At 52.9% G+C, this 27,426-nt stretch overlaps 1 protein-coding gene across 2 annotated transcripts in view; it reads right to left on the bottom strand.

Annotated features, from left to right (window-relative positions):
• LOC140395338 (protein HID1) overlaps positions 1-27,426 on the bottom strand; it is a 306,127-nt gene that overhangs the window by 100,945 nt on the left and 177,756 nt on the right. For both annotated transcript variants that reach the window (XM_072482976.1, XM_072482977.1), the window contains exons 13-15: positions 18,463-18,627; positions 17,465-17,692; positions 4,649-4,788 (exon numbers count right to left, since the gene is read on the bottom strand). In XM_072482976.1, coding sequence (XP_072339077.1) covers positions 4,649-4,788; positions 17,465-17,692; positions 18,463-18,627 — 533 coding nt within the window. The remainder of the gene's footprint in view (positions 1-4,648; positions 4,789-17,464; positions 17,693-18,462; positions 18,628-27,426) is intronic.

Genomic DNA, 27,426 nt, shown 5'->3' with positions numbered 1-27,426 from the left:
GTTGATGGAAAAAGAGAAGTCGTATGGGGTTCAGGGTGTACTAGCTAGATGGATAAAGAACTGGCTGGGCAACAGGAGACAGAGAGTAGTGGTGGAAGAGAGTGTCTCAAAATGGAGAAAGGCAACTAGTGGTGTTCCACAGGGATCCGTGCTCGGACCACTGTTGTTTGTGATATACATAAATGATCTGGACGAAGGTATAGGTGGTCTGATTAGCAAGTTTGCAGATGATACTAAGATTGGTGGAGTTGCAGATAGCGAGGAGGACTGTCAGAGAATACGGCAAAATATAGATAGATTGGAGAGTTGGGCAGAGAAATGGCAGATGGAGTTAAATCCAGGCAAATACAAGGTGATGCATTTTGGAACATCCAATTGAAGAACAGACTATACGGTCAATGGAAGAATCCTGGGGAAAATTGATGTACAGAGAGATCTGGGAGTTCAGGTCCATTGTACCCTGAAGGTGGCAACGCAGGTCGATAGAGTGGTCAAGAAGGCATACAGCATGCTTGCCTTAATCGGACAGGATAGAGTACAAGAGTCAGCAGGTCATGTTACAGTTGTATCGGACTTTGGTTAGGCCACATTTGGAATACTGCGTGCAGTTCTGGTCGCCAAATTACCTGAAGGATGTGGATGCTTTAGAGAGGGTGCAGACGAGGTTCACCAGGATGTTGCCTGGTATGGAGGGTGCTAGCTATGAAGAAAGGTTGAGTAGGTTAGGATTGTTTTCGTTAGAAAGACGGAGGTTGAGGGGGCACCTGATTGAGGTCTACAAAATTGAGAGGTACGGACAGGGTGGATAGCAACAAGCTTTTTCCAAGAGTGGGGGTGTCAATTACAAGGGGTCACGATTTCAAGGTGAGAGGGGGAAAGTTTAAGGGAGATGTGCGTGGAAAGTTTTTTACGCAGGGGGTGGTGGGTGCCTGGAACGCTTTGCCAGCGGAGGTGGTAGAGGCGGGCACGATAGCATCATTTAAGATGCATCTAGACAGATATATGAACGGGCGGGGAACAGAGGGAAGTAGATCCTTGGAAAGTAGAAGACAGGTTTAGATAAAGAATCTGGATCGGCACAGGCTGGGAGAGCCGAAGGGCCTGTTCCTGTGCTGTAATTTTCTTTGTATTACTAAATGGGCTTTCCACAGCCGTATTCATAACTGTGATATTTAGGTTTCCACACATATCCCTACATTTCATTTTCATTTTCAAACTCATCATTAGCAAATTCTCCCCCCATTCTCTGTAAGGAATTTTGCCGGTGGGCCTATTCCTGTCCCTATCCATTTTTCCACGAGCTGATCCAGGATTACTCTCTTTTCTTTCCTTCGTACAATGGTTGATTGACTAAATCTAGTTGCTAAATCTACAAAATGCAAAATAAATATATTGTTAGCTTTATCCCAGATCTTAAGGTCCATGACCACAATGTCGTTAAAATCTTTGGCCAAAGGTAGGGTTACTGTCGGTCGTGATGGTGTCCTTCTGTACTTCCTGCAAACCTCACAGCGATCACTAACCTGTTCTATCAGCTTTGTATAGTCTTCATCCCTTACCCCTACATCCTTTAATAAATTTTTCAGCCCCCGAGGAGACGGATGTGCAAATTGCCTATGCAGTTTTAATACAACACACTTTTTATCAGCTAAAGTCCCATTTCCAGCTGCCAGTAACACATCCGTAACAACTGCACCTGAAATATTATTTGTCAGTAATGGAATACAATAGTGTCCCGACTGTGTAAATTGTAAGTCCACCATCTTTCCAAAAACTGTTGCCTTATCCTACTCCATATCCAGTTTCATGTGTGCTTTCTTCATCGACGGTCTGCTCAGAAGCAAAGGTATCTCACTTGATACAACATCCGTGCTAATGAAATGATTCACTCCGGCAATGTTGCAAGGATTCACCACTCTTTTCAGCGTCTTCAGAGTATTATCATCCCCACACCTGAAACTTGTAGAACTTTCAAATTCCTTAAACTTGTTACGATTTTCAGCATTCAAAGAGTCCAGGTAACATTTTAACCAGTCAATTCCACACACAGTAGATGTGCAGCCACTGTCCAATACAGCACAGTTGAAGGATTCTGCAACCAACACCCTCATTACCGGTGTAAAACTGCTTGTCAATAGGACAATGACTTCTTTCTGGTCACTATTTTTTTCCTCTTCCGACTCTTCCATGTCATATGCAGCTTCAAACACTCTATCATAATGTGTTGGACAGTTGAAAGCATAATGGCATTGAGAGTCACACCAAAAACATCGCCCCGGGGTTCATTGCCCTATTTCCATTCTCCATGTCCCTCCTTCTTTTATAAGTTTTTAAGTGAGTTTCTGTCCTCATAATGTCCGGGTCCCGATCTCCTTCCATATTCTCGTAACCTGTTCGTAGCCGTACGTTCAGTCTGCCACAGTATCTCCCATAGTCTGCTTTATCGCTGACTGACCCATTTGTGACATGGGAGCCATAGGAATTGAATGTTTCCCCAGGAACTTCTTTAAGGCCTCTATCATCTGATCGGATAAGGTATCATTATCCGCAAACCTAACTCCTGTCAAAACCAGGAGCCTCTCCATATTGGACACTCTAGCACAGTCTAGTAACTTAAATGCCAACACAGATTGTGGAAATTCCAGGCGGTGTTTGTGCAGCCTTTTATATAGTCTGCTAAATTCTATTATGTAGTCCTCAATAGAGATATCCTCTGTTTTCCGGAATCTATCGAATTTTGACCAGGCTTCCTACGCACTTAACAAGCCATCCTTTTGATAAATCTTATCCATAAAACGTAATAGAGTCTCCAGACCTTCTTCTGAGTCAAATTTTTCTAATTCCAGTTCAGAAAATACCTTGCTTTGGATTTTACTCTCATAAGATAGAGAAAGAGCCAATGCCATACCTGGTTTCCTCTTTCCCAAGATAGTTACCGTCGTCCACATAACGACTGCACTGCTCCATTGGTCGTACAATCCCCTTTCAGAAAATAATGGTGGATAGTCATATCCGGCCATCTTTATCCTAGATTCAGCCATAACATTTTTTTACTCACTCCTTGGCTAATGCAGAATTTCTTTTCCCTGGAAAAGTATCTTTCAACCCTTTACATTTATACAGCAACCATCCTCTGCTACTACTGTTAGCCTCTGGATGCTGTTGAGTAAAGAGTCAAGAGATCTGATCCTTTTCCCAAACACCTTTATTTTTCCTTTGAACACACAACACCAAACTCTATCATCACATGTTCCCAAGGCCAGCTGTAGCCTCTTTACATATCAGTGCCAATTATTGGATCAATGAGACATCTAATTGGAATGTTTCTTAACCCTTTCCTTAACACTGGAATTTTCCTCACCTTCAGTGGCCATTTTCATGTTTATGTCTATCTGGACCAGTGATTTATAAACATTTTTCTTATGTCGGGGTTGCTCTAGCAAATATTAACACAGCCCAAACCAGCACCAGTCAACCTTAAGAGGAAAGCAGGAATGTTGCAGAAAACATATTCACACAAAAAGCCAAAGCTAGTGAAAAAAAGCACAGAATTCTTGCTATCCAAAGGATGAAAACTTATTCAACTGCAGAGGGTATCGCACCAAAACTGGGGGTCACTGGAGAGCGAATGTGAGGTGTTGACAGATCCTTCATGACTTTTCTACTCTCTCCCATCCTCTGGTAATGTAGTATTATGGGCCAGGGTATAGAGAACACCAAAGTATATCATGGGGTTCACCTGACCCACAATCTTTAATAGATTTTGGTTATGGGGAGCACAAGGGCCCACTTTACAGGTGTGATGCAACAGAGATCAAAAGTATGTTTAAACAAAAACAATGTTTATTCTATGAATTCAGATAACATTTTCTAAACACACAGTAAACATCTTATCAACTACCAACACTGATAATCCCCACCAATACAATACTCTATAGGTAACCCTTAATAACTTTCCTAACATCATCCATAAGTCAAAAATCCTTTTTAACAAAGACAATAGGTTTGCATTCCTTAAAGGAACAGGTATTACTTTGAAATCATCAAGTGATCTGGAAACATTCTTTCGCATGCAGGGAAAGAGACCTAAACACCTCTTTTGTTTGAATGCAGCTCTCCAACTGAAATCAGAAGTAAAATAGAGCCAAAAAACAGCTTCCAGCTCAAACCGAAAGTAAAAAGCCAGAAACACAACTCAACTCCACCCACACAATGACATCCCTGCAGCTATTTGATAAACACACTTTTCTTAAAGGGACCCTCACATGACAGTAGTTACACTTTTCATTAACAGGGGTCAGTGCTCTAATAGATATATTCTCTGAAGTTGCGGAGTAAACCACTCAGTTGTATCAAATCCCTGTCAGCAGTTCAAGAACGTGGCTCACCATCACCTGCTCAAAGAAACTAAGGATGGATGGTAAATGCCAACATAAGCAATGGTGTTCAAATCCCAAGAATGAATTTATGACAGCAGGCCAGATTCATTCCAATGTCTCATAGGACTATCCTGACATTTCCTGATCTGATTGAGAATGTGGCATGAAGAATGACCTTTGTTGAAAGATACACCAGTTCCCATGGAACTGACCCCAGACTTCAGGAGAGATGGGGAGAGATTGATTCGGTTGTTGGAAACCCCACTTACCCCACTTGAAGACTCTGTGTCGTTGGCTAATGTAACTGGGTGGTCCTCAGCAGGAGAAGCAGCCTGATCCTGACCCTGATCCACAGGGCTCAGCGTCCCATCCTCCGAAACCTGCGATTTCTCTGTCAGTTTGTCAATACCTGAATGTAAAGTGACGCAAATGAGTTCAGTAAGCACCAGAGGAAGGGGCGATCCAATAACAACCAATGTGAGGATGGGGACATGTATCGAGACTGGGTGTTGTATCGAGACTGTACCAGGTGTTGTATCAAGACTGGTGCTGTATCAAGACGTAACCAGTGTTGCGACAGAGCTAGTGTTACATTCAGGCTGTAACTAGCATTGTGAGTGGATTGGTGTTGCATCGAAACTCTAATCGGTGTTGCATCGAGACTCTAATCAGTGTTGCATTGTGACTGCAATCGTGTTGCAACAGGGCTGGTGTTGTACCTACACGGTGAGCGGCGCTGTACCGACACGGTGCCCGGCGCTGAACCGACACGGTACTGAGACAATACTTGCCGCTGTATCATTACAGTGCCTGGAGCTGTATCGAGACTGCATCCGGCGCTGTATCGAGACTGCACCCGGCGCGGTGTCGAGACTGCACCCGGCGCGGTGTCGAGACTGCACCCGGCGCTGTGTCGAGACTGCACCCGGCGCTGTGTCGAGACTGCACCCGGCGCTGTGTCGAGACTGCACCCGGCGCTGTGTCGAGACTGCACCCGGCGCTGTGTCGAGACTGCACCCGGCGCTGTGTCGAGACTGCACCCGGCGCTGTGTCGAGACTGCACCCGGCGCTGTGTCGAGACTGCACCCGGCGCTGTGTCGAGACTGCACCCGGCGCTGTGTCGAGACTGCACCCGGCGCTGTGTCGAGACTGCACCCGGCGCTGTGTCGAGACTGCACCCGGCGCTGTGTCGAGACTGCACCCGGCGCTGTGTCGAGACTGCACCCGGCGCTGTGTCGAGACTGCACCCGGCGCTGTGTCGAGACTGCACCCGGCGCTGTGTCGAGACTGCACCCGGCGCTGTGTCGAGACTGCACCCGGCGCTGTGTCGAGACTGCACCCGGCGCTGTGTCGAGACTGCACCCGGCGCTGTGTCGAGACTGCACCCGGCGCTGTGTCGAGACTGCACCCGGCGCTGTGTCGAGACTGCACCCGGCGCTGTGTCGAGACTGCACCCGGCGCTGTGTCGAGACTGCACCCGGCGCTGTGTCGAGACTGCACCCGGCGCTGTGTCGAGACTGCACCCGGCGCTGTGTCGAGACTGCACCCGGCGCTGTGTCGAGACTGCACCCGGCGCTGTGTCGAGACTGCACCCGGCGCTGTGTCGAGACTGCACCCGGCGCTGTGTCGAGACTGCACCCGGCGCTGTGTCGAGACTGCACCCGGCGCTGTGTCGAGACTGCACCCGGCGCGGTGTCGAGACTGCACCCGGCGCGGTGTCGAGACTGCACCCGGCGCGGTGTCGAGACTGCACCCGGCGCGGTGTCGAGACTGCACCCGGCGCGGTGTCGAGACTGCACCCGGCGCGGTGTCGAGACTGCACCCGGCGCTGTGTCGAGACTGCACCCGGCGCTGTGTCGAGCCTGCACCCGGCGCTGTGTCGAGACTGCACCCGGCGCTGTGTCGAGACTGCACCCGGCGCTGTGTCGAGACTGCACCCGGCGCTGTGTCGAGACTGCACCCGGCGCTGTGTCGAGACTGCACCCGGCGCTGTGTCGAGCCTGCACCCGGCGCGGTGTCGAGACTGCACCCGGCGCGGTGTCGAGACTGCACCCGGCGCGGTGTCGAGACTGCACCCGGCGCGGTGTCGAGACTGCACCCGGCGCGGTGTCGAGACTGCACCCGGCGCTGTGTCGAGCCTGCACCCGGCGCTGTGTCGAGCCTGCACCCGGCGCTGTCTCGAGACTGCACCCGGCGCTGTGTCGAGACTGCACCCGGCGCTGTGTCGAGACTGCACCCGGCGCTGTGTCGAGACTGCACCCGCCGCTGTGTCGAGACTGCACCCGCCGCTGTGTCGAGACTGCACCCGCCGCTGTGTCGAGACTGCACCCGCCGCTGTGTCGAGACTGCACCAGGCGCTGTGTCGAGACTGCACCAGGCGCTGTGTCGAGACTGCACCAGGCGCTGTGTCGAGACTGCACCAGGCGCTGTGTCGAGACTGCACCAGGCGCTGTGTCGAGACTGCACCAGGCGCTGTGTCGAGACTGCACCAGGCGCTGTGTCGAGACTGCACCAGGCGCTGTGTCGAGACTGCACCAGGCGCTGTGTCGAGACTGCTCCAGGCGCTGTGTCGAGACTGCACCAGGCGCTGTGTCGAGACTGCACCAGGCGCTGTGTCGAGACTGCACCAGGCGCTGTGTCGAGACTGCACCAGGCGCTGTGTCGAGACTGCACCAGGCGCTGTGTCGAGACTGCACCAGGCGCTGTGTCGAGACTGCACCAGGCGCTGTGTCGAGACTGCACCAGGCGCTGTGTCGAGACTGCACCAGGCGCTGTGTCGAGACTGCACCAGGCGCTGTGTCGAGACTGCACCCGGCGCTGTGTCGAGCCTGCACCCGGCGCTGTGTCGAGCCTGCACCCGGCGCTGTCTCGAGACTGCACCCGGCGCTGTGTCGAGACTGCACCCGGCGCTGTGTCGAGACTGCACCAGGCGCTGTGTCGAGACTGCACCCGCCGCTGTGTCGAGACTGCACCCGCCGCTGTGTCGAGACTGCACCCGCCGCTGTGTCGAGACTGCACCCGCCGCTGTGTCGAGACTGCACCAGGCGCTGTGTCGAGACTGCACCAGGCGCTGTGTCGAGACTGCACCAGGCGCTGTGTCGAGACTGCACCAGGCGCTGTGTCGAGACTGCACCAGGCGCTGTGTCGAGACTGCACCAGGCGCTGTGTCGAGACTGCACCAGGCGCTGTGTCGAGACTGCACCAGGCGCTGTGTCGAGACTGCACCAGGCGCTGTGTCGAGACTGCTCCAGGCGCTGTGTCGAGACTGCACCAGGCGCTGTGTCGAGACTGCACCAGGCGCTGTGTCGAGACTGCACCAGGCGCTGTGTCGAGACTGCACCAGGCGCTGTGTCGAGACTGCACCAGGCGCTGTGTCGAGACTGCACCAGGCGCTGTGTCGAGACTGCACCAGGCGCTGTGTCGAGACTGCACCAGGCGCTGTGTCGAGACTGCACCAGGCGCTGTGTCGAGACTGCACCAGGCGCTGTGTCGAGACTGCACCAGGCGCTGTGTCGAGACTGCACCAGGCGCTGTGTCGAGACTGCACCAGGCGCTGTGTCGAGACTGCACCAGGCGCTGTGTCGAGACTGCACCAGGCGCTGTGTCGAGACTGCACCAGGCGCTGTGTCGAGACTGCACCAGGCGCTGTGTCGAGACTGCACCAGGCGCTGTGTCGAGACTGCACCAGGCGCTGTGTCGAGACTGCACCAGGCGCTGTGTCGAGACTGCACCAGGCGCTGTGTCGAGACTGCACCAGGCGCTGTGTCGAGACTGCACCAGGCGCTGTGTCGAGACTGCACCCGGCGCTGTGTCGAGACTGCACCCGGCGCTGTGTCGAGACTGCACCCGGCGCTGTGTCGAGACTGCACCCGGCGCTGTGTCGAGACTGCACCCGGCGCTGTGTCGAGACTGCACCCGGCGCTGTGTCGAGACTGCACCCGGCGCTGTGTCGAGACTGCACCCGGCGCGGTGTCGAGACTGCACCCGGCGCGGTGTCGAGACTGCACCCGGCGCGGTGTCGAGACTGCACCCGGCGCGGTGTCGAGACTGCACCCGGCGCTGTGTCGAGACTGCACCCGGCGCTGTGTCGAGACTGCACCCGGCGCTGTGTCGAGACTGCACCCGGCGCTGTGTCGAGACTGCACCCGGCGCTGTGTCGAGACTGCACCCGGCGCTGTGTCGAGACTGCACCCGGCGCTGTGTCGAGACTGCACCCGGCGCTGTGTCGAGACTGCACCCGGCGCTGTGTCGAGACTGCACCCGGCGCTGTGTCGAGACTGCACCCGGCGCTGTGTCGAGACTGCACCCGGCGCTGTGTCGAGACTGCACCCGGCGCTGTGTCGAGACTGCACCCGGCGCTGTGTCGAGACTGCACCCGGCGCTGTGTCGAGACTGCACCCGGCGCTGTGTCGAGACTGCACCCGGCGCTGTGTCGAGACTGCACCCGGCGCTGTGTCGAGACTGCACCCGGCGCTGTGTCGAGACTGCACCCGGCGCTGTGTCGAGACTGCACCAGGCGCTGTGTCGAGACTGCACCAGGCGCTGTGTCGAGACTGCACCAGGCGCTGTGTCGAGACTGCACCAGGCGCTGTGTCGAGACTGCACCAGGCGCTGTGTCGAGACTGCACCAGGCGCTGTGTCGAGACTGCACCAGGCGCTGTGTCGAGACTGCACCAGGCGCTGTGTCGAGACTGCACCAGGCGCTGTGTCGAGACTGCACCCGGCGCTGTGTCGAGACTGCACCCGGCGCTGTGTCGAGACTGCACCCGGCGCTGTGTCGAGACTGCACCCGGCGCTGTGTCGAGACTGCACCCGGCGCTGTGTCGAGACTGCACCCGGCGCGGTGTCGAGACTGCACCCGGCGCGGTGTCGAGACTGCACCCGGCGCGGTGTCGAGACTGCACCCGGCGCGGTGTCGAGACTGCACCCGGCGCGGTGTCGAGACTGCACCCGGCGCGGTGTCGAGACTGCACCCGGCGCGGTGTCGAGACTGCACCCGGCGCGGTGTCGAGACTGCACCCGGCGCTGTGTCGAGACTGCACCCGGCGCTGTGTCGAGACTGCACCCGGCGCTGTGTCGAGACTGCACCCGGCGCTGTGTCGAGACTGCACCCGGCGCTGTGTCGAGACTGCACCCGGCGCTGTGTCGAGACTGCACCCGGCGCTGTGTCGAGACTGCACCCGGCGCTGTGTCGAGACTGCACCCGGCGCTGTGTCGAGACTGCACCCGGCGCTGTGTCGAGACTGCACCCGGCGCTGTGTCGAGACTGCACCCGGCGCTGTGTCGAGACTGCACCCGCCGCTGTGTCGAGACTGCACCCGCCGCTGTGTCGAGACTGCACCCGCCGCTGTGTCGAGACTGCACCCGCCGCTGTGTCGAGACTGCACCCGCCGCTGTGTCGAGACTGCACCAGGCGCTGTGTCGAGACTGCACCAGGCGCTGTGTCGAGACTGCACCAGGCGCTGTGTCGAGACTGCACCAGGCGCTGTGTCGAGACTGCACCAGGCGCTGTGTCGAGACTGCACCAGGCGCTGTGTCGAGACTGCACCAGGCGCTGTGTCGAGACTGCACCAGGCGCTGTGTCGAGACTGCTCCAGGCGCTGTGTCGAGACTGCACCAGGCGCTGTGTCGAGACTGCACCAGGCGCTGTGTCGAGACTGCACCAGGCGCTGTGTCGAGACTGCACCAGGCGCTGTGTCGAGACTGCACCAGGCGCTGTGTCGAGACTGCACCAGGCGCTGTGTCGAGACTGCACCAGGCGCTGTGTCGAGACTGCACCAGGCGCTGTGTCGAGACTGCACCAGGCGCTGTGTCGAGACTGCACCAGGCGCTGTGTCGAGACTGCACCAGGCGCTGTGTCGAGACTGCACCAGGCGCTGTGTCGAGACTGCACCAGGCGCTGTGTCGAGACTGCACCAGGCGCTGTGTCGAGACTGCACCAGGCGCTGTGTCGAGACTGCACCAGGCGCTGTGTCGAGACTGCACCAGGCGCTGTGTCGAGACTGCACAGGCGCTGTGTCGAGACTGCACCAGGCGCTGTGTCGAGACTGCACCAGGCGCTGTGTCGAGACTGCACCAGGCGCTGTGTCGAGACTGCACCAGGCGCTGTGTCGAGACTGCACCAGGCGCTGTGTCGAGACTGCACCCGGCGCTGTGTCGAGACTGCACCCGGCGCTGTGTCGAGACTGCACCCGGCGCGGTGTCGAGACTGCACCCGGCGCGGTGTCGAGACTGCACCCGGCGCGGTGTCGAGACTGCACCCGGCGCGGTGTCGAGACTGCACCCGGCGCGGTGTCGAGACTGCACCCGGCGCGGTGTCGAGACTGCACCCGGCGCGGTGTCGAGACTGCACCCGGCGCGGTGTCGAGACTGCACCCGGCGCGGTGTCGAGACTGCACCCGGCGCTGTGTCGAGACTGCACCCGGCGCTGTGTCGAGACTGCACCCGGCGCTGTGTCGAGACTGCACCCGGCGCTGTGTCGAGACTGCACCCGGCGCTGTGTCGAGACTGCACCCGGCGCTGTGTCGAGACTGCACCCGGCGCTGTGTCGAGACTGCACCCGGCGCTGTGTCGAGACTGCACCCGGCGCTGTGTCGAGACTGCACCCGGCGCTGTGTCGAGACTGCACCCGGCGCTGTGTCGAGACTGCACCCGGCGCTGTGTCGAGACTGCACCCGGCGCTGTGTCGAGACTGCACCCGGCGCTGTGTCGAGACTGCACCCGGCGCTGTGTCGAGACTGCACCCGGCGCTGTGTCGAGACTGCACCCGGCGCTGTGTCGAGACTGCACCCGGCGCTGTGTCGAGACTGCACCCGGCGCTGTGTCGAGACTGCACCCGGCGCTGTGTCGAGACTGCACCCGGCGCTGTGTCGAGACTGCACCCGGCGCTGTGTCGAGACTGCACCCGGCGCTGTGTCGAGACTGCACCCGGCGCTGTGTCGAGACTGCACCCGGCGCTGTGTCGAGACTGCACCCGGCGCTGTGTCGAGACTGCACCCGGCGCTGTGTCGAGACTGCACCCGGCGCTGTGTCGAGACTGCACCCGGCGCTGTGTCGAGACTGCACCCGGCGCTGTGTCGAGACTGCACCCGGCGCTGTGTCGAGACTGCACCCGGCGCTGTGTCGAGACTGCACCCGGCGCTGTGTCGAGACTGCACCCGGCGCTGTGTCGAGACTGCACCCGGCGCTGTGTCGAGACTGCACCCGGCGCTGTGTCGAGACTGCACCCGGCGCTGTGTCGAGACTGCACCCGGCGCTGTGTCGAGACTGCACCCGGCGCTGTGTCGAGACTGCACCCGGCGCTGTGTCGAGACTGCACCCGGCGCTGTGTCGAGACTGCACCCGGCGCTGTGTCGAGACTGCACCCGGCGCTGTGTCGAGACTGCACCCGGCGCTGTGTCGAGACTGCACCCGGCGCTGTGTCGAGACTGCACCCGGCGCTGTGTCGAGACTGCACCCGGCGCTGTGTCGAGACTGCACCCGGCGCTGTGTCGAGACTGCACCCGGCGCTGTGTCGAGACTGCACCCGGCGCTGTGTCGAGACTGCACCCGGCGCTGTGTCGAGACTGCACCCGGCGCTGTGTCGAGACTGCACCCGGCGCTGTGTCGAGACTGCACCCGGCGCTGTGTCGAGACTGCACCCGGCGCTGTGTCGAGACTGCACCCGGCGCTGTGTCGAGACTGCACCCGGCGCTGTGTCGAGACTGCACCCGGCGCTGTGTCGAGACTGCACCCGGCGCTGTGTCGAGACTGCACCCGGCGCTGTGTCGAGACTGCACCCGGCGCTGTGTCGAGACTGCACCCGGCGCTGTGTCGAGACTGCACCCGGCGCTGTGTCGAGACTGCACCCGGCGCTGTGTCGAGACTGCACCCGGCGCTGTGTCGAGACTGCACCCGGCGCTGTGTCGAGACTGCACCCGGCGCTGTGTCGAGACTGCACCCGGCGCTGTGTCGAGACTGCACCCGGCGCTGTGTCGAGACTGCACCCGGCGCTGTGTCGAGACTGCACCCGGCGCTGTGTCGAGACTGCACCCGGCGCTGTGTCGAGACTGCACCCGGCGCTGTGTCGAGACTGCACCCGGCGCTGTGTCGAGACTGCACCCGGCGCTGTGTCGAGACTGCACCCGGCGCTGTGTCGAGACTGCACCCGGCGCTGTGTCGAGACTGCACCCGGCGCTGTGTCGAGACTGCACCCGGCGCTGTGTCGAGACTGCACCCGGCGCTGTGTCGAGACTGCACCCGGCGCTGTGTCGAGACTGCACCCGGCGCTGTGTCGAGACTGCACCCGGCGCTGTGTCGAGACTGCACCCGGCGCTGTGTCGAGACTGCACCAGGCGCTGTGTCGAGACTGCACCAGGCGCTGTGTCGAGACTGCACCCGCCGCTGTGTCGAGACTGCACCCGCCGCTGTGTCGAGCCAGCGGGAGATAGAGGAGCAGATAGGTAGACAGATATTGGAAAGGAGTAAAAGCAACAGGGTTGTTGTGATGGGAGACTTTAACATCCCCAATATTGACTGGGACTCACTTAGTGCTGGGGCTTAGACGGGGCAGAGTTTGTAAGGAGCATCCAAGGGGGCTTCTTAAAACAATATGTAGATAGTCCAACTAGGGAAGGGGCTTTACTGGACCTGGTATTGGGGAATGAGCCCGGCCAGGTGGTAGAAGTTTCAGTAGCGGATCATTTCGGGAACAGTGACCACAATTCAGTAAGTTTTAATGTGCTGGTGGACAAGGATAAGAGTGGTCCTAGGGTGAATGTGCCAAATTGGGGGAAGGCTAATTATAGCAATATTAAGCAGGAACTGAAGAACCTAGATTGGGGGCGGATGTTTGAGGGTAAATCAACATCTGACATGTGGGAGGCTTTCAAATGTCAGTTGCAAGGAATTCAGGACCGGCATGTTCCTGTGCGGAAGAAGGATAAATATGGCAAATTTCAGGAGTCTTGGATAACGAGAGATATTGTAGGCCTTGTCAAAAAGAAAAAGAAGGCATTTGTCAGGGCTAGAAGGCTGGCAACAGACGAAGCCTGTGTGGAAATAAGGAAAGTAGGAAGGAACTTAAACAAGGAGTCAAGAGGGCTAAAAGGGGTCATGCAAAGTCATTGGCAAATAGGGTTAAGGAAAATCCCAAGGCTTTTTACACGTATAAAAAAAGCAAGTGTGTAGCCAGGGAAAGGGTTGGCCCACTGAAGGACAGGCGAGGGAATCTATGTGTGGAGCCAAAGGAAATAGGCGAGTTACTAAATGAATACTTTGCATCAGTATTCACCAAAGAGAAGGAATTGGTGGATGTTGAGTCTGGAGAAGGGTGTGTAGATAGTCTGGGTCACATTGAGATCCAAAAAGACGAGGTGCGTGGGTTTCCTCCGGGTGCTCCGGTTTCCTCCCACTGTCCAAAGATGTGCAGGTTAGGTGGATTGGCCATCAGAAATTGCCCTTAGTGTCCAAAATTGCCCTTAGTGTTGGGTGGAGTTACTGGGTTATGGGGATAGGGATAGGGTGGAGGTGTTGACCTTGGGTAGGGTGCTCTTTCCAAGAGCCAGTGCATACTCGATGGGCCGAATGGCCTCCTTCTGCACTGTAAATTCTATGTTGGGTGTCTTGAAAAATATTAAGGTGGGTAAGTCCCCAGGGCCTGATGGGATCTACCCCAGAATACTGAAGGAGGCTAGAGAGGAAATTGCTGAGGCCTAGACAGAAACCTTTGGATCCTCACTGTCTTCAGGTAATGTCCTGGAGGACTGGAGAATAGCCAATGTTGTTCCTTTGTTTAAGAAGGGAAGCAAGGATAATCCAGGGAACTACAGGTCGGTGAGCCTTACGTCAATGGTAGGGAAATTACTGGAGAGAATTCTTCGAGACAGGATCTCCTCTCCTTTGGAAGCAAATGGACGTATTAACGAGAGGCAGCACGGTTTTGTGAAGGAGAGGTCACGTCACACTAACTTGATAAGAGTTTTTCGAGGAGGTCACAAAGATGATTGATGCAGGTCGGACAGTGGATGCTGTCTCTATGGACTTCAGTAAGGCCTTTGACAAGGTCCCTCATGGCAGACTGGTGAAAAAGGTGAAGTCACACAGGATCAGGGGTGAGCTGGCAAGATGGATACAGAACTGGCTAAGTCATAGAAGGCAAAGAGTATGGATGGGTGCTTTTCTGATTGGAGGGCTGTGACTCGTGGTGTTCCGCAGGGATCAGTGCTGGGACCTTTGCCGTTCGTAGTATATATAGTATATAAATGATTTGGAGGAAAATGTAACTGGTCTGATTAGTAAGTTTGCAGACGACACAAAGGTTGGTGGAATTGCAGATAGCGATGAGGACTGTCAGAAGATACAGCAGGATTTAGATTGTTTGGAGACTTGGGCGGAGTGATGGCAGATGGGGTTTAATCTGGACATATGTGAGGTAATGCATTTTGGAAGGTCTAATGCAGGTAGGGAATATAGTAGAAACCAGTGAATGGTAGAACCCTCAAGAGTATCGACAGTCAGAGAGATCTAGGTGTACAGGTCCACAGGTCACTGAAAGGGGCAACACAGGTGGAGAAGGTAGTCAAGAAGGCATATGGCATGCTTGCCTTCATTTGGCTGGGGCATTGAGTATAGAAATTGGCAAGTCATGTTGCAGCTGTACAGAACCTTAGTTCTACACTTGGGAGTATGGTGTTCAATTCTGGTCGCCAAACTACCATAAGGATGTGGAGGCTTTAGAGAAGGTGCAGAAGAGATTTACCAGGGTGTTGCCTGGTGTGGAGGGCATTAGCTATGAGGAAAGGTTGAATGGGCCGGATGGGATTTATCCTAGGATTCTCTGGGAAGCTAGGGAGGAGAGTGCTGAGCCTTTGGCTTTGATCTTTAAGTCATCTTTGTCTACAGGAATAGTGCCAGAAGACTGGAGGATAGCAAATGTTGTCCCCTTGTTCAAAAAGGGGAGTAGAGACAACCCCGGTAACTATAGACCAGTGAGCCTTACTTCTGTTGTGGGCAAAATCTTGGAAAGGTTGATAAGAGAAAGGATGTATAATCATCTGGAAAGGAATAATTTGAATAGAGATAGTCAACACGGTTTTGTGAAGGGTAGGTCGTGCCTCACAAACCTTATTGAGTTCTTTGAGAAGGTGACCAAACAGGTGGATGAGGGTAAAGCAGTTGATTTGGTGTATATGGATTTCAGTAAAGCGTTTGATAAGGTTCCCCATGGTAGGCTACTGCAGAAAATACAGAGGCATAGGATTCAGGGTGATTTAGCAGTTTGGATCAGAAATTGGCTAGCTGGAAGAAGACAAAGGGTGGTGGTTGATGGGAAATGTTCAGACTGGAGTCCAGTTACTAGTGGTGCACCACAAGGATCTGTTTTGGGGCCACTGCTGTTTGTTATTTTTATAAATGACCTGGAGGAGGGCGTAGAAGAATGGGTGAGTAAATTTGCAGATGACACTAAAGTCGGTGGAGTTGTCGACAGTGCGGAAGGATGTTACAAGTTACATAGGGACATGGATAAGCTGCAGCGTGGGCTGAGGTGACAAATGGAGTTTAATGCAGAAAAGTGTGAGGTGATTCATTTTGAAAGGAATAACAGGAAGACAGAGTACTGGGCTAATGGTAAGATTCTTGGCAGTGTGGATGAGCAGAGAGATCTCGGTGTCCATGTACATAGATCCCTGAAAGTTGCCACTCAGGTTGAGAGGGTTGTTAAGAAGGCGTACGGTGTGTTAGCTTTTATTGGTAGAGGGATTGAGTTTCGGAGCCATGAGGTCATGTTGCAGCTGTACAAAACTCTGGTGCGGCCGCATTTGGAGTATTGCGTGCAATTCTGGTCGCCGCATTATAGGAAGGATGTGGAAGCATTGGAAAGGGTGCAGAGGAGATTTACCAGAATGTTGCCTGGTGTGGAGGGAAGATCTTATGAGGGAAGGCTGAGGGACTTGAGGCTGTTTTCGTTAGAGAGAAGAAGGTTAAGAGGTGACTTAATTGAGGCATAAAAGATGATCAGAGGATTGGATAGGGTGGACAGTGAGAGCCTTTTTCCTTGGATGGTGATGTCTAGCACGAGGGGACATAGCTTCAAATTGAGGGGAGATAGATATAGGACAGATGTCAGAGATAGGTTCTTTACTCAGAGAGTAGTAAGGGCGTGGAATGCCCTGCCTGCAACAGTAGTGGACTCGCCAATACTAAGGGCATTCAAACGGTCATTGGATGGACATATGGATGATAAGGGAATAGTGTAGATGGGCTTTAGAGTGGTTTCACAGGTCAGCGCAACATCAAGGGCCGAAGGGCCTGTACTGCGCTGTAATGTTCTATGTTCTATGTTCTAAACTCGGTTTGTTCTCACCGGAACAATGGCGGTTGAGGGGCGACCTGATAGAGGTCTACAAAATTATGAGGGGCATAGACAGAGCGGATAGTCAGAGGCTTTTTCCCAGGATAGAGAGGTCAATTACAGGGGGGCATAGGTTTAAGGTGCGAGGGGCACGGTTAGAGGAGATGTATGAGGCAAGTTTTTTTACACCGAGGGTAGTGGGCGCCTGGAACTCGCTGCCGGAGGAGGTGGTGGAAGCAGAGACGATAGTGACGTTTAAGGGGCATCTTGACAAATACATGAATAGGATGGGAATAGAGGGATACGGACTTCGCAAGTGCAGAAGATTTTAGTTTAGACGGACAGCATGGTGGGCACAGGCTTGGAGGGCCGAAGTACCCGTTCCTGTGCTGTACCTTTTTTTGTTCTTTGTACCTGGCATTGCAATCACACTACACCTGGTGTTGCAATCAGACTGTACCTGGTGTTGCACTCAGTCTGTACATGGATTTGTAATCACACTATACCTGGTGTTGCAATCAGACTGTACCTGATGTTATAATCACATTGTACTGGTGTAGCAATCGGACTGTACCTGGTGTTGCAATCAGACTGTACCTGGTGTTGTAATCAGACTGTACCTGGTGTTGTAATCAGACTGTACCTGGCATTGCAATCAGACTGTACCCGGTGTTGCAATCACTGTACCTGGTGTTGCGATCAGACTGTACCTGGCATTGCAATCAGACTGTACCCGGTGTTGCAATCACTGTACCTGGTGTTGCGATGAGACTGGTTTTCAAAGTGCCAGGCTCTGCAGGGGCTGCAGGTCGAGACCCTTCCATGGACACTCCCTCCTGTGAGTTAGTCCGTGAAATGGGCTCAGTCGACTTTTTCTTCTTCTGCAGGGCTTTCTGGATAGCAGCAGGGTCTGTCGGGAGATTGGCCAGCTGGTGGAACACATTGCGCTTGCGGATGATGGCGTACACCAAGTTGGAATTTCCTGGAACACACAGGTGGTCTCAGCTGACATATAGACTAATCTAAGACAGGGGGAAAGAGTGATCTTACCCAATGCCCGACACAACTTTCTCTGTCATAATTACATTGAAAGTTATTCCACCTCACTGAGCATCCACAACATTACCCTGGTCAGATTGTGCACTGAAATATGGACAACACTGGAGACTGGTTCAGAATACAACTCCTGACTTCAGCACTCACCTCCCACAAAAGCAACCTGTATTCCATCAAACATTCACAGGAGAGATACAGCCCGTGGTTAGATACAGAGTAAAGCTCCCTCTGCTCTGACCCCGTCAAACACTCCCAGGGCAGGTACAGCACAGGGTTAGATACAGAGTAAAGCTCCCTTTACATTGTCCCCATCAAACACTCCCATTACAGGTACAGCACAGAGTTAAATAGAGTAAAACTCCCTCTGCACTGTCCCCGTCAAACATTCCCAGGACAGGTACAGCACGGGGTTAGTTACAGAGTAAAGCTCCTTCTACACTGTCCCCATTAAACACTAGTGCCAACAATACATCTCAGCTCAAACCTCAAGATTTCCTCCCATTATGAAAGCGTGAATTTATTTTAATTTTCAACAATAATCAGTTTGCTGTGACCCTGGCAGCTAGTGTAGAATTACAATCTCTTTCTGCTACTTCCTTATCCTGCCCCATATTCATTTGGTTTCATTTAAGGCCCCTTTTAACAACCAGATCAATTCTCAATACAATTTCCAGACAATGACTAGGAGAAGCTTACCATCAAACTGGTACTGGATGATGTTATTAAAGACCTCAAGCAGGAAGAAAACTAGATGGTGGTTCTGGGATGCTGTGAAGAGGAACCATGTTGTAGAGAAGGCCTCCAGGAGGTGCAGTAGTTTGTTTGCAGCAACCATCGACAAACTCTTCAGGTAGGGGGAGACTGGGATAAAAAACAGAGTGCTCAATGAATTCATGCAGACCATTCCAAGCCAACCAGTGGTAGCTGTTTGATACGACTTAGTGATTTTTTTTTGGCCATTTCAGAGGACCATTAAGAGCCAAACTTATTGGTGACACGAACAGTCCAAACCAGGTAAGGACGGCAGGTTTCCTGCCCGAAACGATGTTTGTGAACCAGACGGGCTTTTACAAAACTCTGACAGCATCATTATCACTTTTACTGATTCCAACCTACTAATTCCATATATATTTTTTTGTAATTGATTACGAGCGGCACAGTGTCACAGTGGTTAGCACTGCTGCTTCACGGCGCCGAGGACCCCGGTTCGATCCTGGCCCCGGCTCACTAACCGTGTGGAGTTTGCACATTATCCTCATGTCAGAGTGGGTTTTACCCCCACAACCCAAAGATGTGTAGGGTAGGTGGATTGGCCACGCTAAATTGCCCCTTAATTGGAAAAAAATAATAATAATTGGAAACAGCGCGGGAGTTTCAAAAAGCGCGGGAGCTGCGAGGCAGAGGGGACAGTTTAAAAGGGCGCGCTGTGGGTGAGGTAAGTACTGCATAACCACTTCCTTACCTTGCAGGTCAGCTGTTCGGGAGAGGGAGCCAGGACCTTGGAAACAGCGCGGGAGTTTCAAAAAGCGCGGGAGCTGCGAGGCAGAGGGGACAGTTTAAAAGGGCGCGCTGTGGGTGAGGTAAGTACTGCATAACCACTTCCTTACCTTGCAGGTCAGCTGTTCGGGAGAGAGAGGGAGCCAGGACCTTGGAAACAGCGCGGGAGTTTCAAAAAGCGCGGGAGCTGCGAGGCAGAGGGGACAGTTTAAAAGGGCGCGCTGTGGGTGAGGTAAGTACTGCATAACCACTTCCTTACCTTGCAGGTCAGCTGTTCGGGAGAGAGAGGGAGCCAGGACCTTGGAAACAGCGCGGGAGTTTCAAAAAGCGCGGGAGCTGCGAGGCAGAGGGGACAGTTTAAAAGGGCGCGCTGTGGGTGAGGTAAGTACTGCATAACCACTTCCTTACCTTGCAGGTCAGCTGTTCGGGAGAGAGAGGGAGCCAGGACCTTGGAAACAGCGCGGGAGTTTCAAAAAGCGCGGGAGCTGCGAGGCAGAGGGGACAGTTTAAAAGGGCGCGCTGTGGGTGAGGTAAGTACTGCATAACCACTTCCTTACCTTGCAGGTCAGCTGTTCGGGAGAGAGATCAGTTTTGGGAGCAGGCCTATTGGCTGACTGTAAATCAGGAAGGATACAAAGGGTGTGGCTGAAGTGCCTTTAGAAACAGAGTGCTGAAGGCAAACAGAGTGTATCTGAGTTTGGGTAAGGCTGAGTTCGGGTAAGAGGGGAGTGACAAAAAAAAAAAAAAAAAAAAATCAAGTTAATTAAGTAAAGTAATTAACTAGTTAAGGGAATTTGGTGCTCACCTGAAGGAGGTGCAGAGAAGCAGACCTGTGAGGGAGTTTCTGGAGCAACTACATCACAGCCAGCAGGTAAGTGTTTGGCTTGTAACTGGTAAGTGATTTCTCTCTCTTTGACTTTCTCCTAGCTGTGTAGTGTAGTTCAAATTTAACTTCAGGTTTAAGTCATGGCAGGAGAGCTCAGACCCGTGTCATGCTCCTCTTGTGAGATGTGGCAAGTCAGGGACCCTTCTGGTGTCCCTGACTCCTTCATCTGCAAGAAGTGTGTCCAACTGCAGCTCCTGTTAGACCGCTTGACGGCTCTGGAGCTGCGGATGGACTCACTTTGGAGCATCCGCGATGCTGAGGAAGTTGTGGAAAGCACATTCAGTGAGTTGGTCACACCGCAGATTAAAATTACTGAGGCAGATAGGGAAAGGGTGACCAACAGACAGAGGAAGAGTAGGAAGGCAGTGCAGGGATCCCCTGCGGTCATCTCCCTCCAAAACAGATTTACCGTTTTGGAAACTGTTGGGGGAGATGGCTCACCAGGGGAAGGTGGCAGCAGCCAGGTTCATGGCACCGTGGCTGGCTCTGCTGCACAGAAGGGCGGGAAAAAGAGTGGCAGAGCTATAGTGATAGGGGATTCAATCGTAAGGGGAATAGACAGGCGTTTCTGCGGACGCAAACGAGAATCCAGGTTGGTATGTTGCCTCCCTGGTGCAAGGGTCAAGGATGTCTCGGAGCGGCTGCAGGGCATTCTGGAGGGGGAGGGTGAACAGCCAGCTGTCGTGGTGCATATAGGCACCAACGATATAGGTAAAAAACGGGATGAGGTCCTACAAGCTGAATTTAGGGAGTTAGGAGTTAAACTAAAAAGTAGGACCTCAAAGGTAGTAATCTCAGGATTGCTACCAGTGCCACGTGATAGTCAGAGTAGGAATGACAGGATAGCTAGGATGAATACGTGGCTTGAGAGATGGTGCAAGAGGGAGGGTTTCAAATTCCTGGGACATTGGGACCGATTCTGGGGGAGGTGGGACCTGTACAAATCGGACGGTCTGCATCTGGGTGGGACCGGAACCAATGTTCTCGGGGGGGTGTTTGCTAGTGCAGTTGGGGAGGGTTTAAACTAATGTGCCAGGGGGATGGGAACCGATGTAGGAAGTCAGTGGGGACAGAAACAAAAGGCAGGAAGGGAGAGTGTGTAAAGCATAACCAGAGAAAGCAGGGCAGAGAGCAAGGAAGGTCTACATTAAACTGCATTTATTTCAATGCAAGGGGCCTGACGGGCAAAGCGGATGAACTCAGGGCATGGACGGGCACATGGGACTGGGATATTATAGCTATGACTGAAACATGGCTAAGGGAGGGGCAGGACTGGCAGCTCAATGTTCCGGGCTACAGATGCTATAGAAAGGATAGAACAGGAGGTAAGAGAGGAGGGGGAGTGGCGTTTTTGATTAGGGAGAACATCACGGCAGTACTTAGAGGGGATATATCCGAGGGTTCGCCCACTGAGTCTATATGGGTGGAACTGAAAAATAAGAAGGGAGAGATCACCTTGGTAGGACTGTACTACAGGCCCCCAAATAGCCAGCGGGAAATTGAGGAGCAAATATGTAAGGAGATTACAGATAGCTGCAAGAATAATAGGGTGGTAGTAGTAGGGGACTTTAACTTTCCCAACATTGACTGGGACAGTCATAGCATTAGGGGCTTGGATGGAGGGAAATTTGTTGAGTGTATTCAGGAGGAATTTCTCATTCAGTATGTGGATGGACCGACTAGAGAGGGGGCAAAACTTGACCTCGTCTTGGGAAATAAGGAAGGGCAAGTGATAGAAGTGCTAGTGAGGGATCACTTTGGGACAAGTGACCATAATTCCATTAGTTATAAGATAGCTATGGAGAATGATAGGTCTGGCCCAAGAGTTAAAATTCTTAATTGGGGCAAGGCCAATTTTGATGGTATCAGACAGGAACTTGCAGAGGTAGATTGGGGGAGACTATTGGCAGACAAAGGGACGGCTGGTAAATGGGAGGCTTTTAAAAATGTGTTAACCAGGGTGCAGGGTAAGCACATTCCCTTTAGAGTGAAGGGCAAGGCTGGTAGAAGTAGGGAACCCTGGATGACTCGAGATATTGAGACTCTGGTCAAAAAGGAGGCATATGACGTACATAAGCAACTGGGATCAAGTAGATCCCTTGAAGAGTATAGAGATTGTCGAAATAGAGTTAAGAGGGAAATCAGGAGGGCAAAAAGGGGACATGAAATTGCTTTGGCAAATAATGCAAGGGAGAATCCAAAGAGATTCTACAGATACATAAAGGGGAAAAGAGTAACTAGGGACAGAGTAGGGCCTCTTAAGGATCAACAAGGGCATTTATGTGCAGAGCCACAAGAGTTGGGTGAGATCCTGAATGAATATTTCTCATCGGTATTCACGGTGGAGAAAGGCATGGATGTTAGGAAACTAAGGGAAATAAATAGTGATGTCTTGAGAAGTGTGCATATTACAGAGGAGGAGGTGCTGGAAGTCTTAAAGCGCATCAAGGTAGATAAATCCCCGGGACCTGATGAAATGTATCCCAGGATGTTGTGGGAGGCTAGGGAGGAAATTGCGGGTCCCCTAACCGAGATATTTGAATCATCGGCAGCCACAGGTGAGGTGCCTGAAGATTGGAGAGTGGCGAATGTTGTGCCCTTGTTTAAGAAGGGCAGCAGGGAAAAGCCTGGGAACTACAGACCGGTGAGCCTAACGTCTGTAGTAGGTAAGTTGCTAGAAGGTATTCTGAGAGACAGGATCTACAAGCATTTAGAGAGGCAAGGACTGATTCGGGGCAGTCAGCATGGCTTTGTGCGTCGAAAATCATGTCTCACAAATTTGATTGAGTTTTTTGAGGGAGTGACCAAGAAGGTAGATGAGGGTAGTGCAGTAGACGTTGTCTACATGGACTTTAGCAAAGCCTTTGACAAGGTACCGCATGGTAGGTTGTTGCAGAAGGTTAAAGCTCACAGGATCCAGGGTGAGGTTGCCAATTGGATTCAAAATTGGCTGGACGACAGAAGGCAGAGGGTGGTTGTAGAGGGTTGTTTTTCAAACTGGAGGCCTGTGACCAGTGGTGTGCCTCAGGGATCGGTGCTGGGTCCACTGTTATTTGTGATTTATATTAATGATTTGGATGAGAATTTAGGAGGCATGGTTAGTAAGTTTGCAGATGACACCAAGATTGGTGGCATAGTGGATAGTGAAGAAGGTTATCTAGGATTGCAACGGGATCTTGATCAATTAGGCCAGTGGGCCGACGAATGGCAGATGGAGTTTAATTTAGATAAATGTGAGGTGATGCATTTTGGCAGATCGAATCAGGCCAGGACCTACTCAGTTAATGGTATGGCGTTGGGGAGAGTTATAGAACAAAGAGATCTAGGAGTACAGGTTCATTGCTCCTTGAAGGTGGAGTCGCAGGTGGACAGGGTGGTGAAGAAGGCATTCGGCATGCTTGGTTTCATTGGTCAGAACATTGAATATAGGAGTTGGGACGTCTTGTTGAAGTTGTACAAGACAATGGTACGGCCACACTTGGAATACTGTGTGCAGTTCTGGTCACCCTATTATAGAAAGGATATTATTAAACTAGAAAGAGTGCAGAAAAGATTTACTAGGATGTTGCCGGGACTTGATGGTTTGAGTTATAAGGAGAGGCTGGATAGACTAGGACTTTTTTCCCTGGAGCGTAGGAGGCTTAGGGGTGATCTTATAGAGGTCTATAAAATAATGAGGGGCATAGATAAGGTAGATAGTCAACATCTTTTCCCAAAGGTAGGGGAGTCTAAAACTAGAGGGCATAGGTTTAAGGTGAGAGGGGAGAGATTCAGAAGGGCCCAGAGGGGCAATTTCTTCACTCAGAGGGTAGTGAGTGTCTGGAATGGGCTGCCAGAGGTAGTAGTAGAAGCGGGTACAATTGTGTCTTTCAAAAAGCATTTAGATGGTTACATGGGTAAGATGGGTATAGAGGGTTATGGGCCAAGTGCGGGCAACTGGGACTAGCTTAATGGTAAAAAACTGGGCGGCATGGACTGGTTGGGCCGAAGGGCCTGTTTCCATGCTGTAAACTTCTATGATTCTATGATTCTATAATAATTGGGTACTCTAAATTTTTAAAAATTGATTTCAAATTTTCTGTTGTCCCTGGGCAGAGTTTGGGTTGGATTCTCCGATTCCCCAGCCGCATGTTTCTCGGCGGTGCACCGTTAGCTTGGGCCGGGATTCCCTGTTCCTGCTGCTTGCCAATGGAATTTCCCATGGAAACCACCCCACGCTGTCGTGAAATCCCACCCACAGGGGGTGCGCTGCCGGAGGGAAAGAGAATCCCAACAGCTGGAGAATTCCAGACTTGAACCTCTTCTCTGGATTACGAGTCCAGTAACAGAACCACTACAACTGCTGTACCTAAATCAGTTCAAGCTTTAATCAGATTCACTGCATGCCAGTAAAAACAATCCATTCAAGCCAAGGAAACATCTTTTCAATTGAATTGAATTACTCAATTATCACTAATCTTTTTGAGTATTTCTCTATTCAGAACACTTCACGCTCATGTATAGACTCGTCGTCTTCGACCAGTGCAGTTCAAAGTGAAACACAATCTTCCTGTCTGTCGTCTCACGGGGGTATTTTAGAGTCAAAGAGATTTACAGCAGAAAAAGGAACTCCCAGTGGGCTTCTGAACACTGTTGTCGGACTAAATGGGGGTCAGGCAACGGAACTGGGTGGGAATCACTCAGCGTGATTTTCTCTGGAGTCAATTGGGAAGCTTACTTCCTGATTAAGGATGGCAGGTGGCCCCTCAAAACTGGAGGACCAATCAGAGGCCTTCCAGCTTGAAAGCAGCAGCAGAATGCCATTGGCGAATAAGTGCGGATGTTTCAAAACAAGGTGCCCTATCTCCGACTTCTTAAAAACATCAACTCACTTCCGGTGACGGCTATGAAGGAGTAGGTTGCACATTTGGTGGCTCCCGCTCGGGTTGGAACTTTGGACCTTTTTCCCCGATTTTTTGTCGGATCTGAAGTGGAAAATTGATGTTGGACGCAATTGTGAAGAGGAATCCTACATCAGTGCATGGAGAAGCAGACCAGGAATGCCTGCAAAGGAAGAAATAGACGAACGGAGAAGGCTTGGGTTGAGGCTGCAACGGGAGAAAGCATGGCAGAGGTCCAGAGTTCTGCATTGACGACCCAGCGGTCGACGGAGCAGTTGATTCAGTTCATACAGGAGGGCTTCGCCAAGCAGAAACAGGACTGCTTGGACCCGAATAAGGAGTCGATTGCGAGGCTGGAACTCAGACTGGATGCTCAAGATCGGGCGATCCAGAAAGTGGAGACGGCACTGACTGAGCAGGAGGAACACCAAGCTGCACTGGAGGTGGAGGTGGGAATGTTGAGAGACCAACAGAAAAGGCTCCAGGAGAAGGTGGAGGATCTAGAGAACAGGTCCCGCCGGCAGAACCTGAGAATCGTGGGTCTCCCGGAGGGATCCAAAGGAACGGACGCATACTTAGTGTCTATGTTTGAGAAGCTACTGGGGGAGGGGACGTTCACCCAACCCTTGGAGGTGGACAGGGCGCACAGAGCGCTAGCGAGGAGGAAGCCGCGTGTGGGTGACCCCCCGAGAGCAATGGTGGTGAGATTCCACAGGTACCTGGACAAGGAGTGCATTCTACAGTGGGCCAGGCAGACGCGGAGCTGCAAATGGGAGAACAGCGTCCTGCGTATATATCAGGATCTGAGTGCGGACAGGGCCAGGAGAAGAGCAGGGTTCAACCAGATAAAATCTACCCTTTTTAAGAAGAAGGTAAAGTTTGGACTACTGTACCCGGCCCGTCTTTGATTTACGCATGAAGAGCAACATTTCTATTTCAAGTCGCCCGAGGAAGCGATGGACTTCGCTGGAAGGAAAAGGCTGGTATTGGACTGAGGTGTTTGGACTGAACTTTGCTGCAGTGCTCATGTGTTTTTTTTTGTTCTCTTCTCTTCGGCTAACTTTTTAAAAAAAATAAACCTTTTTGTCTTTGGATGTTACTTGTAATGCCTTTTGTATTGAGTTGGGGTCTGCGGATGAGCTGCTGGAGTTAAAATTTGCATTTGCAATGATGGGGAATGTTAGATGTTTGATCTTTTTGATTTTCTTTGCGTGTTTCTTTTCGGGAATTGGGTTTGGATTGTTTACATTTGCAAATGTGTGTCGGGGGGGGGGGGAAATAGGTGGGAAAATGTCTGGCACCATGGGCGGGGGCCACCAAGCTAGCTGGGCAGGTTAGCTCATGGAAGCGTAGTGGGGGTGAGCAGATGGTATGCTTGTTAGAGGGGGCTGTGTGTATAGTGCTGTTACTAGGGGGGGGAATGTTCTGCTGACAGGGAGGGACTTTTGCTGTGGGACATTTGGGAGGTCGGGGTTGGAGGCTGCCTGGGGCGGGCCTGCGGATGCATGGGGCGCGGGCTGGAGACTGGCCCAAGACAGGGAATGGCTGATCGGCGGGGGGGTGGGGGTGGGGGGAGGAGCCCCACAACCAGGCTGATCACATGGAATGTAAGAGGGCTAAATGGGCCGGTTAAGAGTGCACACGTGTTCGCACATTTGAGGGGACCGCAGGCGGGCGTGGCAATGTTGCAGAAGACGCACCTCAGAAAAAGTGATCAGATTAGATTAAGGAAGGGATGGGTCGGACAGGTTTTTCACTCGGGGCTGGACTCTAAGGCTAGAGGGGTCGTGATCCTGATTAATAAGCGAGTGTCATTTGAAGCGGGAAGAATAGTTGCGGACGTGGGGGGTCGGTAAATAATGGTCAGTGGAAAGCTGGAGGGGATGCCGGTGGTACTCGTGAATATGAACGCACCGAATTGGGATGATGTGGAGTTCATAAGGAGAATGGTGGGGAAGATCCCGGATCTGGATTTGCATAAGCTGGTTATGGAAGGGGACGTTAACCCAGTCATTAACCCAGGGCTAGACCGATTTAGTTCAAGGACAGGCAGGGTGCCAGAAATGGCAAAGGAGCTAAAGGGGTTTATGGAGCAGATGGGGGGGGGGGGGGGGGGGGGTGGACACATGGAGGTTTGGGCGGCCCAGAGTGAAGGAGTTTTCCTTCTACTCGCACGTGCATAAAGTGTACTCCCGGATTGACTTTTTTTATCCTGAACAGGGCTTTACTGACGGGGGCAGTGGACACTGAGTACTCAGCGATCAAGATCTTGGATCATGCCCCGCACTGGGTTGACTGAGCTGAGCAAGGAGAGTAGCCAGCGCCCGCACTGGAGGCTGGAGGTGGGACTTTTAGCTGATGAGGAGGTGTGTGGGCAGCTGAAGAAATGTATCCAGA

This window comes from Scyliorhinus torazame, chromosome 18 (assembly GCF_047496885.1).
Source record: "Scyliorhinus torazame isolate Kashiwa2021f chromosome 18, sScyTor2.1, whole genome shotgun sequence".
Classification (NCBI taxonomy): domain Eukaryota; kingdom Metazoa; phylum Chordata; class Chondrichthyes; order Carcharhiniformes; family Scyliorhinidae; genus Scyliorhinus; species Scyliorhinus torazame.
This window is presented reverse-complemented; position numbering and strand designations above follow the sequence as displayed.